Consider the following 18,163-nt stretch of genomic DNA (forward strand, 5'->3'; position numbering starts at 1 on the left):
ATCGAAAACAAGACAAACCCTATTCAAACTCGATTTAGCTCATATCCAACACTATTTATCACCATATCTATGCTTGTATTATAGTTTTCGAAGTCCAATTAAATATTTATTTATAGCCATACCAACACTTAATTTCAGTATAAATAATGGATGTTGGTTATACACAATTTTTTTTTAATTAGTTTGATAGATAAAAGACCTTCCACCTATATATATTTTTATAAAATTATAAAGTTATGTATTTATAGTTTAATATATATAATTAAATTTATAATTAATATATTTTTATATATTTTTTAAATTAAGAATAAAATAACTACCATAAGTTTCTGTTTCTTCTCACAACCAAAGAACAAACAAGTCATAACCATGATTAGAAATCAGTAAAATTTCTTTATCCAATATCTGCCCAGCCATGAACTATTTTCAATCAATGAAGTTTAACCAAAACAGCCTTTGATCTTAGCCAAAGTTCCCTGATAGGTTACAAAAAGAATCAAGTGCATTAACAAACCCTCACAATGGGCAGCAGGCTCAATTCGAAGCTCAAGTGAAATTTTCTCACAACAAATCATTAGTGGGTTAGCGCAAATCTAAGCTGGTGTTTTGCGTGGGCTATAATCTCACAGCAAGAATTGTAAACCTCTTCAATTGCTCCCATTTCCGTCTGCTTTAGCACCTCATCCGAAAAATCAGTATACAATCCCTTCATTACAAAGGAATTCCACAGATCATCTATTTCATTTTGTTAAAGAAAAAATCAGATGTGTAATTCAGGCTGCTCCACACCTGCAGGGCACAGCAGGATAGTATCTTTTCACTTCAAGCAAGGAGACATAATGCATTACAACAGAACAAATTGGGAATGTGGAACTATGTATCTAACTTCTTCCTCAAAATGTTTCTAACTGTGCAGTATTTTACTATTCACCAATTATAGTAAGAATTCACAGCATTCAGGTCATAATTTTCATCGTGCAATAATTAAATGTGAACACAATGAACAATTGGGTGTCTTATATAATATTCAAAATAATCATATAAAATTATAAATTACCTTACAGGAGTCCTGAAACGGCTGTAATTATTTGCTTGCTGATTAATCTTCATGCTCATCTTCACTTTCAGAGTCTGCACAAAGTAATTCGAGGGGTGAAAAGGGAAAAAATTTTATATATGAGGAAATGAGATGTAGAGGCTTCATTAGCGAAGATTGCAGGTCATGGATGGATATATCAACACATGACTAGTTACCAGAACAAATTATTGACAACCCTACCTTGCTTCATCCATTATCAACATAGATGATGGTAGTTGATATTGTCTAAATTTGTTTCACAAACTCATTATTCTATGTTAGACTATGCATTGACCATGAACAAACAAAACCATTAAATGAACATGTATTCTTCACCTGATCGAACATCTTCACTAACTCGGCCTCTAGCTTCTATTTGTTTAACAAGCATCCGGTATATCAAGACCCACCAATAAATATGAAGAACAAGTAAGCAAAATAGAAGAGTATTGAACACATAATAGTATATTGGTCCATCCACCGGGTGCTTTTCCTTGTCCAAGGTCAGGATAGCTTCATAGCTGCCATAGTGCAAAAAGGAAAGGATAAGTAAAGAAATTTTATCAAATGAAATCAAATCATGGTACTTTAATTCAAGGTCAGAAGTAAAATTAATATTCTCTTTAGGTGCAAGGAAATGAGGATATAAATTCATCATCCTCACAGATGTTTGCAGTCCTCCATACAGAACTTAACAAGTTTCCAAAACAATAAGTTCTAATGAAATCTCCTCCATCTATACAGCAGTGGACAAGAAAAGCCTCTGCTACTATGCTTGTACCAAAAAAATTTAAAAAAAAAAAAAGGGAAATCTTTCAAGAGTACTATACTAAAGCAATACAAATCATATTGCAAATATAAACAATTTTGTTGTAATTTTGACGTACTTTGACCAATACAAAGTTAAACCCAACAAAATAATGAAGGCACATATGAATTAAGCAACAACTTTGCAGACCTTGTACTCCAAAGGATCCAGAAAGGATAATAGATGAGCCGCAATAGGATCCAAGACAAAACAAAAAGAATAAATGCAAAGCTAGCAACTCCTTCAGCGCCACTATATTTTGACATCTTCCCAATCTCCAAAAACACATCACTGGCATCATGAAGTGCTAAAACTACAGAACCAACACGAGCAAATCTGCAAGTGACAGACATGTTATACTAATCTGCAAGTATAACAACCAGATGTGTATCCTTGTATGCAAATGATAACTTTTTTCAGAATAAGCGTTATAATATAGGCAAACACACTTTTCAAATAAGGCCCTACAACAAATATTATGTTAGTACCAACCACACTTCACATGAAATTTAATAAAGTGAGCAACAGATGGCAGCCACAGAACTCGATAGAGCATACCTAAATATGTATGACAGCACAATAAGAATGACAGTTGCAATATGATGACTCATGGACACCCCAAAGTCAGATCGCCTTGTTTCCCAGAACATCAGAGCAAATATGGAGTATGTGTAAAATCCAGCAGCATACATATATACTCCCTTCAATTTTAACCTGCAAAAGACACAGCAAATCCCAATTGAGTTATAATGCAGATATCTTAAATTTCTTCAAAGAGTTAATCCACAAGAATAGATATAAGCCAACATATTAACGGACCTAAGTTACATAATTTAAACTTACTTAATTTTTTGGTCTGGCCAAACTTGATCTCCTGGCCCCACCCAAAAGTATCTAGTATTTTTAAACCAACGTTCATTATAAGTTACAGAGAGCGCCAGAACTTCTGCTGAAAGAAAATACAAGCATTTCCAGGCTGACTCCTTAAATTTTCTAAGTTTTTTCCTTTTTTCTCTTGCCTCAACCTCGATCATCTGTTGCTCATTTCGGAAAATTAATCGCCTCCCCACTGTCTGTGACACATATATAAATTTCACACAAACATATTAAATCCTTACAAGCAATAAGGTTAGAGGAAAGGAAAAGAACATATATGAAAGGGAAAATGCCTACAGCAAAGAAGAAGTCACATGTTTACATCTTATTTTCTTAGTTATAGCTGCATACATTATCATGCCGGTTATCAGGAAGAAAATAAAGAACAGAGTTTAAATGAAAGCAATAAAAAATTCATATTCAGTGGATTCTCATGTATACACTTGCTATTGTTTCCTTAAACTGCATACATAATCCAAGAGACTTGACATGCCACTTTGGCCTTTTATTTCTCAATATTGAAATGCAGCAGCAAGCTAAAAGATGATAGAACAGCAAAATGCCACATATCATGTGGATGGATAATGATTTGTAAAATTAACTATGACATATTATAATCTAAAGCTTGTGCATAAATACCCGAATCTAACAAACAATCTACAATTATTAGATAAGCCATAAAACTTCAGCCTCACCTTAGATATCCAAACCACAAACCAACATGTCAGATAGACTAACAATAGAATGGAAGAGTGTAAAGTATGCAAAGGTCTCTCCTTCTAGTTGATGTTAGGAAAATTGATCTTCTAATCAGCTTCACATATTGCAAGAAGACAATCATTATTCTATATTCTAACCTGGGTCTTCGTAATAATCCTAAAATAGGAAGTTTCCTAGGTAGAATGTAAGACAGAAAAGCCTCCACTTGAGTTAATTTCTCAACATGCATAAAACCAACTAGGAAATATTATTAACACCCTTAACTTATGCCTTTAAGTTTATAGCAATAAAAAGTTCTTCACTTAACCTGCACTATAACCTAATTGATTTTGATATGCTTACCTCAGACTGTTCTTAAAGATTTTTCAAGCATCTGATCATTTCAAACCATTACTCACAAAAGTTCAAAATTAGGAAATCCAATGAGGTTATAAATTTTGGCACACAGGCTAAAGCAACAACCCTGGGATGACGCTTAAGCAACTTTTATCACATACCACGACAGCAATGACAAAAAATATTTCAGTTCCAGGCCGTCCAATAATATGCAGTCAATTCTTAATTCTTGGTCAAGTATCAAACTACCAGGCAGCTATAGAAAAAATGTTCAAGCTCATCTACTCAACACTTTAACTCTATACAGAGAAAATTAACTCAAGCTCAAATAAGTCAAAGCTGGACTAAAGAACTAAGCTAGCTATAGAGTTTACCTCAAGTTTAATTGTGTTCCTTATAAGCCCTAACTTAAGCAATCATATTTCACTTAGAAAACACGAAAAAGTTACATCCAGAAAAATGATGTGAACAACGTAGACCTGTTTAAATTCTGTGGACATGTTCCAATTAGAAAGTGTATAATGAAAATAAAAGTGAAGAAACACGCGATTCAAATCAAGTCATACTGCATGGAACCGAAACAAAACCTACAAAAATAATTCAACAAAACACAAGCCCATCAAATAAAACTCAAATCCCTATCTACGTCGATCAAATACATCAATAAACCAATTCACCAATCGTCCAATTAACTCAGGTTAAACAATAATAATATATAACAAGCATTATGATAAAAGAATTAAAGAAAAAAAGCACCTCAAAAACGAATCTTTCGAGGAGGAATCGAACAGAAGGAAATAAAATAAGGAAAAAAGGAAGAAGAATGAAATCCTCATAAGCTGGGTAAGATTCCTGCTCCCAATCAATGGATTTGATTGATTCGAGAAATTGAATCAAACCCATTTCAGATTTTGGTTCAAGGTTTTCAGGAGAAACAAATAGAGAGAATTTAGGCGGCGTGATCAGTAGCAAAAGTTGGGGCGAAGGGGGAGTTTTAGTTTTTGTATTTGACATGGAAGACAAGTATGACTTTGGTTAATTATTTATTGGAAAGGCTTTGTTGAATTTATTATCAATTTTGCCAGCGTTCTTTTTTCCACTTTGACGAAAGTACCCCTTTACTTCCAGGAGGAGGAACCGGGAAGTGCCAAGTTGCCTCGGGTTTTTATACTTTCAAGTTCCCACGTGAATCCGAAATGTGCTGAGCCAGTGCTCACATGTTTACTGTTTGGATTTGAAAACCTTTTTAGAAATAATTAAATGAAATCCTTCAATTCAGTTGGAGATACAAACTTAATTTCATGCCCTAATTTCGACCCAAAGCGTGAATCTTGGGACTTCTAAACCCACGGACCTAGTGCTAGGCTTGAAGTGAATTGGTTCATATTTAAAAGTTAATTTAACTGGATTCAATTTAGTTCAAATTCAAATAGAGTTTAAATTAAGAGGTTTAATTTATTTTAAAATGAAATAGAATTCAAGTTAGAGAGAGTTAAACTCAGTTTAACTAGTAAGTTAAATAGATATCTTGATTCAATTTGAATTTAATTCGTAACTCAATTCGAATTATATTAAATAATTATTGAAAGATTTTATTTTATTAATGAGTCATGAATTATACCTATAAATCTGAGTTACATATTCAAACCGTGAATTTAAACTATAAATTTAAGTTAAATTTGAATTAAGTTATTTTTATTCAAAGTAAACTTACACTATCTTTAATGTTAATTAGACAAACTTAAACCGAGCTATTTTATATTTTAATCAAACTCAAATAAAAGAATATATGAATTCAATTTAGTTCATATCACATGGACCCTAATATATAGGATCCAAACCCAAAGTAAACTTAACCACAATCTCAATGGATTGATTCAAATGTTGAATGAGACTAAATTCGAAGTTTCAATTCGGGCCATCAAAACTAGGATCGTAACTATCATAGGCTTTTAGACCCACCAGTGTTTTAATTTTTATGTGTATTTTACAAATTAAGTGGAAGGATGTGTTGCATAGGATTCCAATTAAATTGACCCAAGTTGGGCATCCTAAGTTTGTGTTCTAGTTCGATCAATTCAAAAATTTTAAATTGTAAGCTTGATATATAAACTATTAACTCGATGTTGAATTACAAAATTATAATTAAATTATATAATTTATGTATTTATAAATATTTTTATATTTAAAGTTTGATATTAAGTTATTTGTGAGAATTTTAAAAGTTTAAATGATTTGATAAATTTGATACACTAAAATGTAAAAATGTAACCAAAAAACATTGTAAATATAAGTTTTAAAGGATAAATATAAGATTTTTAAAATATAAATATAAAATGTTAAATGTTAAAAAATTTAGTAATATTATATTTGAATGGAACTTAAAACTAAACTAAAACTCGGTTTGACATGAGCCGGGCACAAGTAGCTATCGTGTGGCTGACCCGTTTGCAGCGTGATCCGAGTCTGGTGGTTAGTAATTGCTGCTCTTTCTACGATGAATCACATCAAGAAAAAAAATTAAAAAAACATTTCTGCACCGTTCTGTCATTTTATCTCAACTCCAAACATGCCATGTGATTATGATTAGAAGTGCAAAACTTTATGTCAAAACACAAGTTAATTATTTTAATCATAAATAAAATAATTAATCTGATTTAATTAGGATTATCTGCAGATGTCGATTTGGCAAGTCTTTGCAGCCTGTTTCCTGTTGTCGAAGAATAAAGCAAACAATTCTATATGGTAACGGCAATTAGAGGCTACCCATCTTTAAATTTGGCCATTATTAAAGCATATGCTATAATCAGATAACAGGGCAAAGGACTATTTCCCACCCATGTTTGAGCCGTTTTTCAATCACATACGCACGTCAGATGAAAAACCCAATCACCCACCCAAAATTTAATCTGTTTGTTTTCACCCACATCTGCCGTTAAATTTTCTGTTAAATAGAGGGGTAAAATCGTCATTTTACTGTTTATATTCCACTGATTTAATTCTATCGCATTTTTCCCCTCCGATTTTAAAAGTTACACTTTACGCCCATCCCAAAACTTTAAAAAGTGACTTTCACCCCCTCAAATCCCTAATTTTTTTTTCATTTTCTCTCCAGCCACCAATGACGACGTGGCTGGAGGGAGAGTGACGAGGGCTCGTCCATTCTCTGGACGACGCTCATCCCTGGAATGGGCTATGATCGTCATCCATTCTCTGGACGACGCTTCGTCGTCCAGAATGGACGACGATTCGTCGTCGAGATTTGGACAACGGTCGTCCTTCTTGGACGACAATCGTCGTCCAGAGGTGGTCGACCTCTGGACGAAATCTTCTCAGCCGTCGCCGGAAAAAGTGACTGCATTTCAGGGGAGAAAAGTAAATTTTTTAAAACTTAATTCAAGGGACAAATGTTAGTTTTTTAAATTAAAGGGGGAAAAATTAGATAAAATTTTAATTATTTAATATTATTGATGAAATTACTAATTTGCCCCTTAATCTAATTGAAAAAATGTGGGTGAAACAAACTGATTAAATTTTGGGTGGGTGATTGGGTTTTTCATCTGACGTGGGTATGTGATTGAAAAACGGCTAAAACATGGGTGGGAAATAGTCCTTTGCCCCAGATAACAACTGAATGGAACCACACTGATCAATTTATTGTTGTCTCGTATGGGTTGGATGTGGTTTTAAAAACCAAATTGACCCAATCGATCCAATTGGTTGAAAATGTTTTCCGGGTTAAATTGGATTAAATTAAATAATTTAAATGATTAAATAAGATAAAAAATTAAATTTGATCTTATCAGTATAAAAAAATTATTATTAAGAGTTAAATCCAAACTTAATTTATCAACTTTAAGTTTGATAGTATCAAATTAAATTTATTTTAATGTAAAAAATAATTTAAATTATATATTTAAGAATAAAAAATTAACCTTGCTGGTTGGACCGACGTCCGATCCGATTTGGGGTTGGGGAAAGCATACAGAACACAGGAAAATAATGGAAAAAGTCTATAGTTCAATTGGTGAAAAGTGTTTACAATTTGTTGATGGAGCCCTAAACAGAACAAAGTGAGTCCAGATACACTCTCTGAAAGGAAATCTTCCAAAAATATGAATAATACAAAGGGCCATCCCTTGATTAACCTAAACGGATGACAAGCCATAAGAAATGGAAGTGGGCAACCACAGGGACAGCCTAAACCTACCAAATGTTCTTAATCTCTCTTCAACTCATACATCTAATCATGTATTAGGTGAATTTAAAGTAACAGATATCCCATGGTAGGAGAATCCTTTATATAACTGTATCTATAATTAATGTTTGATTTTTCTGTTAAGTGGCACAAAAAATACAAGCCAGCTTTATAAAGATAGTGTGAGAGCAGAAGAAAAATGACTCTTCACCAAACTGATCCCATGAAATCTGATACAAAATGACAAATCCCAGTTGGCTTTCAAGCAACTTGTACTGGAAAAGGCTGCTTTTTCTTGATGACTATACACGGAATTGACTCTGTTAAAATTGAACAGAATAGTGAGGAGGCATTTCTAGCCCTTTTAAGAAAATTGATATAGTAACGTATTTCATCTTTTTTGTTGAGTGGGGCTGTGGGGGTATTCTGGTTTTCCACCTTAAAGGCTGCTTTCTATTTATGAAAGGTCAAAACAGCCAAAATGAGTTTCCATCCTCAGTTCTAAGACTAAATTTTTATCCATATCTATGACCTGGGTTTGCCTTTTTATCTCCAAAACCTTGTCTTCTAGTTTTTAAAAAGATACATACTTTCGAGGTAGTAAAATTTACTCTGCCAATTCAATAATGAGGCTGGGTTGTATAAGTGCTTTGTGATAGATGAGTTCTTTGTCCTGTGTGTGGAAGGCTGCATGTGGTTGATGAAGGGGCAAAACTCAGAGAGACAAAGGTACAAGCTCAACTCCAAACGCCTGGTAATGAAAATTACACATTTTTCAGCTCATAGTGGAAAAATAAGCATCTAGTCTCTTTCTTGCCTCAGAAGTCTTTTGAGTTTTCATTTCTGTCTTGATATTCTATAGGTGTTTATATTGATGGATCCTTCCGAAATCCGTGGCTCTAAAGAAGAATATAGCAGCAGTGTGTCAGGATGGACAATGTATATTGGCTCCCCTGTTCATGAAACAGATTGTGATGAGGGTGACGAACATGATCAAACTTCTTATTATCAAGGAAATAACTTCAACAAAGATAATCTTGGCTGTAAATACGATGATGCCAATGATAATAGCGATGATTCCATGGCTTCAGATGCCTCTTCTGGCCCAAGTCGTCAAGAACTTTCGTGGGAAAGCGAGAGAAGCCCTTTCGATAAGCATGCACCTGGGAAGCTCTCTGCAAAAGAGAAACTTCGTCATAAAGAGAAGACGAAAAAAGATGAAAGAAGAAGCAAAGTTGAGAGAGATGAGTTGGTGCTTAAAGCAAAAGCTGCTTCTACTCAAGCTCGAAGTGAAGGCAAGGTGAGGAAAACAAACTAAAAAAAAAAAAACCGGAATGATTTTTCAAATGTTTTTCAGTTGTGGAATATTTGCCAAAACTGTATGTCAATATTTTGATTGCTTGTAAGTTTTGGGTCTATTCTATGTAACATATATGAATGGACATGTTTTCATTTGATAATTCTGCAAGAGCCTGTAACAAATTAATGTGTCCAATGAAATATTTTTCTTCTCGGTGGTTTCATGGCCAGTGGCACATACTATTCTCCAATGAAATAGCATTTTGTGAATACACTAGGGCCTGCATTTTTCTTTGCTTCAATGGTGGAAATGAGCCTTAATTGGACAACCGAGAATCGCTTCATCCTGATTCCTGGATCTTCTTCCTAATTACACAGATTTCGTGGTCTCGATGAGTTTTTATTTACACCTTTGGACACTACGTTTCATCTTGTACTATTCATTTTTTTTTTCCCAGGTAGATATCAAATACCTCTATGGTATCTGGGGATTTGCTTATAAAAAGAACCAATTTATGTCCCGGAAATTTTCAACTGATCGCAACTTTGAATAAGTACCAGCCCGCAATATCATACAAGACTCCAAGCCCAACATTGATTGGAAGAATATTCAAAAGATAGAACAAAGAAATATGACGAATCACATAATACAGTTATGCACCAAAGATAAATTAAAGCAAGAAGAGAAATCAAATTATTGAGCTGAATATCCCAAGAAGGTAACAGAAAATGATACACTTTCAGTCATAGAAGTAACATTATTTGGCTTAACAACCATGGTTCATTAAGGCGAGCTAGCGCCAACAGGAAAATTCAGATCAGATCTTCGATTGTTTAGCTATCTTGAACCATTCAGTATGGAAGGATCCTGGTATGTCAGTCCTCTCATAGGTATGAGCTCCAAAGTAATCTCTTTGAGCTTGGACTAAATTAGCAGGCAGCCTGTCCCTCCTGTATGTGTCAAAATAAGCAAGGCTAGAAGACATACCAGGGGTGCTAATACCTGAGTTAATAGCAAGACAGACAACTCTTCGCCAAGCAGACTGTCGCTCTACAATTTCCTTTGCAAATTCTGGATCCACAAGGAGATTAGCTAGATCTGGGTTTCTGTCATATGCCTTCTTGATTCGGTCCAAGAATACAGCACGAATAATGCAACCCCCCTTCCAAATCCTAGCCAGCTCCCCAAGTTTCAAGTTCCAACATTTTTCATTGCTCTTTGCACGTATCAAATTCATTCCCTGTGCATAGCTGCATATTTTGGATGCATACAATGCTTGCCTCACATCATCAATTAACTTTTTCTTATCCACTTCTTGCTCAACTATGAAGTCGCCCAAGCCTCTTGCTTTGAAGACTTTGGCAGCTTCGACTCTTTCCTCCTTCAAACCACTGAGGAATCTTGAATCCAAGGATGATGCTATAGTGGGAGCAGCAATTGACAACTCAGCAGCTTGCTGAACTGTCCATTTTCCTGTACCCTTCATGCCGGTTTTATCCAAGACCTTGTCTACCAAATGACCTTGTCCCTTGTCATCCTTAATTCCAAAAATATCTGCAGTGATCTCAATCAAAAAGCTCAGTAGCTCCCCCTTGTTCCACTCAGAGAAAACCTGTTGTAACTCCTCATTTGAGAGCCTCCCGACTGACTTCAGCACATCATAAGCCTCTGCAATCAACTGCATATCACCATATTCAATACCATTGTGTATCATCTTAACAAAATTTCCAGAACCTCCTTTGCCAATATAAGTCACGCAAGGACCGCTATTGGGAACTTGAGCAGCCACCTTAAGGAGAATATCTTCTATGTGCTTGTAGGCCTCAAAGGAACCTCCTGGCATCAAAGAAGGCCCATTCCGAGCACCCTCTTCACCACCCGAAACTCCCATTCCAAGATAAAGCAGACCCAATTCAGCCATGGCTTTCTCTCTCCTTTCAGTGTTCTCATACCACTCATTGCCGCCATCAATGATACAATCTCCTTTTTCCATGTAAACTGATAGTGTTTTAATGGTTTGATCAACTGGAGTGCCAGCCTTAACAAGCATAATGATAACACGAGGTTTTTGGATTGATTTGACAAAGGATTCAGGATCATGGAAGCCATACAAGGGAAGGTTCCCTTCTTGTTTGGCTCGTTCAACTGTCTCATCAACTTTTGATGTGGTCCTGTTGTAGACAGAAATTGGGAATCCTTTTTCAGCAATGTTGAGAGCAAGATTTTGGCCCATGACGGCAAGACCAGCAAGGCCAATTCTTGTTGGTGCTACCATTTCTAGTGACTGCACAAGGAATTTGAGTCTCATTGTAAGGATTGGACAAAAAGAACACCTCCAATGGCAAAAGTTTTTAAAGATATAATTGAAAACAAACAACGACAACAACAACAACAAACACACAATTAGTCAAGAAGAACAGAAAATAGCCCCAAGAAATTTTATGAAAACGTCCCTAGAATCTAAATTGTAAACTAATACTATCATCACAAGTCAGGTGCAAATGAAGTCAACCTACTACACAATAAGACCTAGAAATAAGTAATTATTAGAGGTCAAAATATGTAACTGTTGACCGCATCTACTGGATCTAGGGACAAAGACATTATACTTCTGATCTATTGCCAAAGAAATTTTATTTCTATAATAAAATTGAAAAATAGAAAAACACCATTTCGATCCTTAAAAAAAAAAGACAGTTGAATCTTCTAACAAACATGAATAGGAAGAAAAGAAATAATCCAGTTCTCAATTCCCATGAAGAATATTTTGATTGACATTATTATTCCTTAAGAACCAATGCAAGATAATGAAGCTAAAAGAAGAAACAGCATACCTCTGAATGAAAAACAGCTGTTTAAGCTCAAGATTAACGGGAAGAAACTTGGACAGTCTATTCATGACAGCGTTTTATTACAGTGTTTTGCAGAGGTCCTATGGTCATAGACAGGGTCACACTGGGAAAAGGAGACAATTCTCACAAAAGACAGCTTTTCTAATTCCTTTTGTCCTCTTCTTGAATTTTTACTTCTTCCCGGCTCATCATGTGAAGTCCAAAGTAGAAGAACCATGTTTCATAAACTACATTATCTTAACTTCTTTTATGAATTAAGTCTGTAAGTTTTTCTATTGTCTTGACCACTGAACAACTCATTTGTGTTGTTCTTCCCGTCTTTACTGCCTGCATTCTCATGTTCTTTTTACCCTCATAGATACATCTATTGTCTCTCCATTGCACTTTTTTTTACCCTAAACAAATTACTTTCTAGTTTACTGGAATTATTACTTATTATACTCTGTTTCACTTAAAACATCTAAAACTTGTAGCATAATTAGAGTCCTAATGCAATAGAACTGTAAGTCTCGCAAAAGTCATCATAATGAAAAGAAAGAGAAACCAACTTTGAAGTCACAGGAGATGCTTATATCCCAGGTGTTAATAAATCAACCACCCAAATGATAAGCGGCTCAGAGAAAACTCCCATGCAAGATAAAATCAAATAGAGCAACACATATAATTGAACTATTATCAAAGATGAATACAGATAAAAACAACTGATTCATTGTGTCTCAAATGCATAACTTTTTGATCGTTAAAGAGCATAACAAACAAAATCAAAAGGAATGGTATAGAAAAGATCAACATCAGCATAAAAAAAAAAACCAGCCCAGATCAGTAATTCACATAACGCTTGAATGTTTGACTCAAAATTAATAAAGAATATACATTGATGCAAATTGAAAGATGGGAGGACAAACCTGAAAAAAAAGGCGAAACCTTGAAGTGCTTGAAAACGAAGAGGACCCAGAAAATTTAAAGATCTGGGTTGTCAAAAAACACTAGGAAATGGATTGTATTCGATTTTTATCCTTTGGTTTTGCTATCTCTGTGTGTTTGGTGAGGTTGGTGGCTGATGGCTTCACAGAGGGACGAGACAGAGAAATTAATAGGACACACAACTATCAACGACCATCATCTAACTTTGCCCGTTTACTTTCACGTATTTCATTTCCACCATCATAAGTTTGTTTATTTTCTCATTGCCCCCATAATTTTTCTTATTTAACATGCATTCCTCAAGAATATAGAATGTCTATAAGGTCCTCTTTAGTCTTATCACACTCATGTTACAATGTATCAAAAAAAAAAAAACTTAAAATAGTTTATAATAAATCAAATTACAATTAAAAGATTTTTCTAATAAAAATTATTAATTGGTAAAACTTCCCATTTAAATTTCTCAACATGTTCACTTGAGCAATATGTATTCAATTGATATCTGAAATTCTGAATAATATTAATAAATTATTGCCAAAGTTAAAATCATGTAAAATACTGGGTGAGGATGAAATTACCGAAAAATAAAGTAGATGTCTTAGTTTGATGGAATATTCAAATTTTGACTGTGGAATGATGCCATCTACCAAATTCAAGATCTGATTTGAATTGGCTGATTTATCAAGTGACTGAATTATAATATTTTAATAGGCCAAAGATCTATTTCCCACCCAAGGTTTTGTCAAAGAGCATTCCCATCTGTTAATTTTAAAAAATTCAAATATTACTCATCGGTTAAAGTTCATTGCCCAGGTTACGGATAAAAATATTATTTAATAAAAATAATTTAAAAAACAAAAAATTTGTCTTATTTTTCTTTAGGTTTAAAAACCAAAAAATTACTTCTAATCTAAAATTTGAAAAGTAACTGAATCTCCCTTAAGATTTTTTTTTTTCCTTCCTTGATGACCATCTTCGATGGTCAGCCTTTTCAAACTCCTTTTCTCCGGTTGAAGCATACAGATCTTTGGCTAAAATAATCGAACGAAGATGATTTGTAAGAGACAAAGTTATCATTTTCATTTTTTTCTTCGTCTCTTCATTGAACGAGGATGATTTATCTTCATTAGATGAAAATGCATGTTGTCACCTGATCTCCAATAGGGGAGGAAGATACAGTGAAAGCCAGTTGTTAATTGATATCGAGGTGGTTATTAAATAAGAGAAAATAAAACCTTATGGGAAATTTGATCACTTTTCAAACCATGGATTAGAGAGAAATTATTAAATTATTAACTTTAAAAGAAAACTATGATAAATTTTTAGTTTTTTAAATAATTTTATTAAATAATATTTTTATCTCTAATTTTAATGATAAATTTTCATAAATGACTATATGTTTCACTAAACTTCGGGTAGAACATAGTTCTTTAGCCTATTTTAAGATCAAATCTTGTCAGCAGGAGTAGGTGGGTAAGTGAGGCACATTAAACACCAAGCAGCCACCATTAGCTGGTGGTTGAGAAAAGGGTGTCGTAGTTTCCCAGAAATAAAAGATTGGAAGAGTCTGTACTTTTGAGGTGAAGCAAGGTTTTTGACGTCTGAGTGGAGACTAAGGTCGCCTATAGGTGTAATTAGAAAATTCTTTGATGTTCTATCCAGAAATAATAGAAAGTTCAACATGAGTAGGGTAAAATTTAAATCGAATCAAATTTAAGTTTATTTAAATTTGAGTTCGTCAAGCTTATGAAAGTTAAACTTAAATCCTATTTGAATTTAGTTTAACTCATTTTTTATTATTAAAATGATATCATTTTAATATATATTTTTTAAAATGATATCGTTTTATATCAAAATTTTTAATTAAAAATTTTGATAAATAATTTAAGCTCGTATAGGATTGACTCATTCGAACCGAGTTCAAACATACTCAGTTCAAGTTCAACCCTAAACATGACCTATTTATCTTTTATTATATTATAATAATATTTCATTTGTATCATCTATCTTCATAATATTATATTATTATTTTTTATTTCAATAAATAATATAATATTTGAACTCCTACCCTTAAAAGAGGCATATGGGAGAGAAAATGTCACCTACTTATCATTAACCTCATGTGTGCACACCCAAAAAATCTGTACTTGATTTGATTTTATAGTTTTAAAAATCTTAATTTGCCCCTCGTTTATGTCATTCAATTTCTCAATTGTTTTCGATCTTATAAATAGTTGTTGTTACGAACGATGCTGCAAACTTGAGAAAACTTTTGAATTCCAACTGTTAATTTGTTAAAGACTTAAACTTGCACGTATGGTAAATGTTCATGTTGTTGGGGCTTCTTGTAGACATAGAGATATACTTCAAGAGAAACAAAGGAATAGGCTTACGATGGGATTGCAAGTGGTGAAATTAAGACTGGACAAGATTTGAATCAAGAGATTAACTTTAAAGCAACTGAGAGATACCCATTGCAATTCTCATTATGGTATGCTAAACAATTTAACACACTTGTTTTCTTCTGTTATTGCTGTTTGTAAGCATATTGACAAAACTGGTACTGATGATCTACACCAGTCAAAATAATTGATGCTAAAAATTCTGGATTTATCTTCGCATTAGGCAAACCAAGAATTTAGTTTCAAAATATTACCTAAGAGGATTTGAAATATGTTTGGACACAATTCGAGTTAGCTCAATATCAAAAGCCAATTTGATTTGATTTAAATTTGTTTAATTCAAATTTAGACCAAACTCAAATAAAAAAATTGACTTGTTTTTCAATTCAAACAGAACTCGAGCCAAGGGTGTTTAGCTCTATTCAACTCGAATCTGGTTTGAATCAATAGCTAGAATTCGTCATTCGATTCAGTTTAAATTAACTCAAATTCAATAGTTCGAATTGATAATTCGTATTCATGGTTTAATTCAATTCAAATCTATGGTTTGAAATTTTTTTTTTAAATATTATTTGATTAAAACAACGTCGTTTTGTTAATGAATTATAAACTTTGAGTAACAAATTTGAGTCATACATTCAAATATTTAATTCGAATAAAATCGAACTATGAATTAGAAACTATTGATTGAAACTATGAAATCGAGTCAAATTCAAATCGAGTCAAACTAAACCATTTTTATCCAAACTAAACTCCAATCAGAGTTAATTTTGATTTGATTAATTCGAATTGAATTTGAATCATATCATTTTTTATTTAAATCAAATTTGAGTCAACAGATACTCAGACTCAGTCTGGCCAGTCCACCGCTAGTGCCCTTTTATACATGAGCCCCTCCGTTACAACTAGGGATGACAATGGGGAGGGGCGGGGAGGGGATATCAATCCCCGTCCCCGCCCCGTCCCCGTTGCGGGGATAAAAAATAATCCCCATCCCCTCCCCGCGAAGGAAAATCCCCTCCCCATCCTCTCCCCGTCCCTGCGGGGAAAAATCCCCTCCCCATTCCCGCCCCGTCCCCGCGGGGAAAAATCCCCTCCCCATACCCATAAATATAAATTTTAATTTTTTTATATATTTCAATAAATAAAATAAATCATATTTTTCCAAACTATCATTTGCTACAAGAGCTATAAAATATTCTTTGTTATTTTAGTTCAAATATAAAGTTTTTATAAAATCTAACAATATGCAATAATCAATCTCTTCATTAGTAGCTCTTCATGTATGTGATTTAGGGTAATTTTATAATAACATTAAATTTAACACTTTTCATTCACTTCAATTGATTTTATTAAGTTTATAATTTATTATTTTTTTTATGTAAAACCTAGTGGATTGACTAACTAAGTTTTGAAGTTGAAATAAAATTAATTTGGTGCATTTACATTTTATGATAATGAAATTCTAGGGTTTTTTAATATATTATATTAATAGTTTAGAAATTATAAAAACTAATAATTGATAATTCAAAAATTAGTAAAATTAAAGTTATAATTTTAATAAATCATAATGTAAAATTTTCTAAAACTTAACAGTTTATAAATTATTATATTAATATATTAGATTTAGGGGGTGGGGAGGGGCGGGGAGGGGAGGGGCGGGGACACATGTATCCCCGTCCCCGATCCGTTCCCGATTACGGAGATTTTTTTTATCCCCATCCCCGCCCCTTTTCCCGTTTTTATCGGAGAATCCCCTCCCCGTTAGGATCGGGGAGGGTCGAGGCCCCTAAAGTCGGACCCAAATTACCATCCCTAGTTACAACTTACCGCGGCACTTTCGTATTGCGGCTTGCTGCCCTCTGATTTCACTGAGGCCAGCAGACGAACACGTAGGCACACGCAGTGCTCCTCCCGCCAATCTAAACAACCGCTAATCTTATCTGGGAACTGTCCATTACCACCACAGATTTCTATGCATTTCCTCCTAATATTTGCGGAATATTCATCCCTTCTGTCATTTCACCTCTACAAAATCTAACAATGCTCCTACGTGGCATCATCTCCACTCCACTCCCGTCGCTCCACTTCAAAACAAATCGAAGCTACACCGTTTCAGCTAAAATCACCACCACCGCCAACAAATTCTCCATCTCCGACCAAGAACTCGAATCCCGTGGCTTCATTCTGCGCCGCACCATCTCCGACCTCGACCTCGACCACTTAAACTCGGTGTTCGTTGCCGTCGGATTCCCCAGGCGTGACCCAGAGAAAATAAAACTGGCGTTAGAACACACCAACTCTCTGCTATGGATCGAGTACAAGGAGACACAGAAACCGGTGGCGTTTGCTAGAGCGACGGGTGACGATGTGTTCAACGCAATCGTTTGGGACGTAGTGGTTGACCCATCCTTTCAAGGGATTGGTTTAGGGAAGGCGGTGATGGAGAGATTGATAGAAGAGCTGTTAGCAAAAGGGATTTCTAATATAGCGCTGTATTCTGAGCCCAGAGTCCTGGGGTTTTATAGGCCATTAGGATTTGTAGCGGACCCAGATGGGATTCGCGGCATGGTTTATTCAAGAAAAAACAAAAACAAGAATTCATGATTTTTTCCTTTCTTTATACCCAATTAAATCTTAATCAAATAAAACAAGCTCATGAATGGCCT

The 18,163-nt window shown here is 34.2% G+C and overlaps 4 protein-coding genes across 6 annotated transcripts; 2 read left to right on the forward strand and 2 right to left on the reverse strand.

Moving 5' to 3' along the window:
• Positions 1-364: 364 nt before the first annotated feature.
• LOC123212698 (ceramide synthase 1 LOH3-like) lies at positions 365-4,852 on the reverse strand. 2 transcript variants are annotated; one of them, XM_044631830.1, is made up of 7 exons: positions 4,575-4,852; positions 2,730-2,959; positions 2,445-2,600; positions 2,037-2,222; positions 1,415-1,599; positions 1,058-1,131; positions 365-706 (listed from the first exon to the last, which is right to left on the reverse strand). In XM_044631830.1, the coding sequence occupies exons 1-6, from the start codon at positions 4,830-4,832 to the stop codon at positions 1,100-1,102; spliced, it is 1,047 nt and encodes a 348-aa protein (XP_044487765.1). In that variant the 5' UTR covers positions 4,833-4,852; the 3' UTR covers positions 365-706; positions 1,058-1,099. The 2 variants fall into 2 exon arrangements, with proteins under 2 accessions (XP_044487765.1, XP_044487763.1); XM_044631828.1 differs by having other exon boundaries at positions 365-789; positions 4,575-4,851.
• Positions 4,853-8,455: 3,603 nt separating this feature from the next.
• Positions 8,456-9,528, forward strand: LOC123214139 (protein SOB FIVE-LIKE 1-like). Of its 2 annotated transcripts, none has more exons than XM_044633878.1 (2): positions 8,456-8,745; positions 8,879-9,528. In XM_044633878.1, exon 2 carries the CDS (start codon positions 8,891-8,893, stop codon positions 9,332-9,334), a length of 444 nt encoding a protein of 147 aa, XP_044489813.1. In that variant the 5' UTR covers positions 8,456-8,745; positions 8,879-8,890; the 3' UTR covers positions 9,335-9,528. The 2 variants fall into 2 exon arrangements, with proteins under 2 accessions (XP_044489813.1, XP_044489812.1); XM_044633877.1 differs by having other exon boundaries at positions 8,458-8,770.
• A 458-nt stretch (positions 9,529-9,986) lies between these two features.
• On the reverse strand, positions 9,987-13,263 carry LOC123214138 (6-phosphogluconate dehydrogenase, decarboxylating 2-like). The gene is made up of 2 exons (XM_044633876.1): positions 13,074-13,263; positions 9,987-11,600 (listed from the first exon to the last, which is right to left on the reverse strand). Exon 2 carries the CDS (start codon positions 11,589-11,591, stop codon positions 10,134-10,136), a length of 1,458 nt encoding a protein of 485 aa, XP_044489811.1. The 5' UTR covers positions 11,592-11,600; positions 13,074-13,263; the 3' UTR covers positions 9,987-10,133.
• Positions 13,264-17,335: 4,072 nt separating this feature from the next.
• LOC123214469 (serotonin N-acetyltransferase 2, chloroplastic) lies at positions 17,336-18,162 on the forward strand. Its single transcript, XM_044634240.1, has one exon. It carries the CDS (start codon positions 17,538-17,540, stop codon positions 18,099-18,101), a length of 564 nt encoding a protein of 187 aa, XP_044490175.1. The 5' UTR covers positions 17,336-17,537; the 3' UTR covers positions 18,102-18,162.
• The last annotated feature ends 1 nt before the right edge of the window (position 18,163 follows it).

The sequence above is a fragment of the Mangifera indica genome, chromosome 4, assembly GCF_011075055.1.
Source record: "Mangifera indica cultivar Alphonso chromosome 4, CATAS_Mindica_2.1, whole genome shotgun sequence".
In the NCBI taxonomy this organism is placed as follows: domain Eukaryota; kingdom Viridiplantae; phylum Streptophyta; class Magnoliopsida; order Sapindales; family Anacardiaceae; genus Mangifera; species Mangifera indica.

Bases quoted from the DNA above. Each gene is read 5' to 3' on its own strand.
- LOC123214469 (XM_044634240.1), top strand. From the start codon at position 17,538: ATGCTCCTACGTGGCATCATCTCCACTCCACTCCCGTCGCTCCACTTC.
- LOC123214139 (XM_044633877.1), top strand. From the start codon at position 8,708: ATGTGGTTGATGAAGGGGCAAAACTCAGAGAGACAAAGGTACAAGCTC. The intron at 8,771-8,878 runs GTAATGAAAATT...GATATTCTATAG, and splicing joins AGCTCAACTCCAAACGCCTG to GTGTTTATATTGATGGATCC.
- LOC123212698 (XM_044631830.1), bottom strand. From the start codon at position 4,832: ATGTCAAATACAAAAACTAAAACTCCCCCTTCGCCCCAACTTTTGCTA. The intron at 2,960-4,574 runs GTGCTTTTTTTC...TATGTGTCACAG, and splicing joins TCGAAAGATTCGTTTTTGAG to ACAGTGGGGAGGCGATTAAT. The intron at 2,601-2,729 runs GTAAGTTTAAAT...TGTCTTTTGCAG, and splicing joins TGGCCAGACCAAAAAATTAA to GTTAAAATTGAAGGGAGTAT.
- LOC123214138 (XM_044633876.1), bottom strand. From the start codon at position 11,591: ATGGTAGCACCAACAAGAATTGGCCTTGCTGGTCTTGCCGTCATGGGC.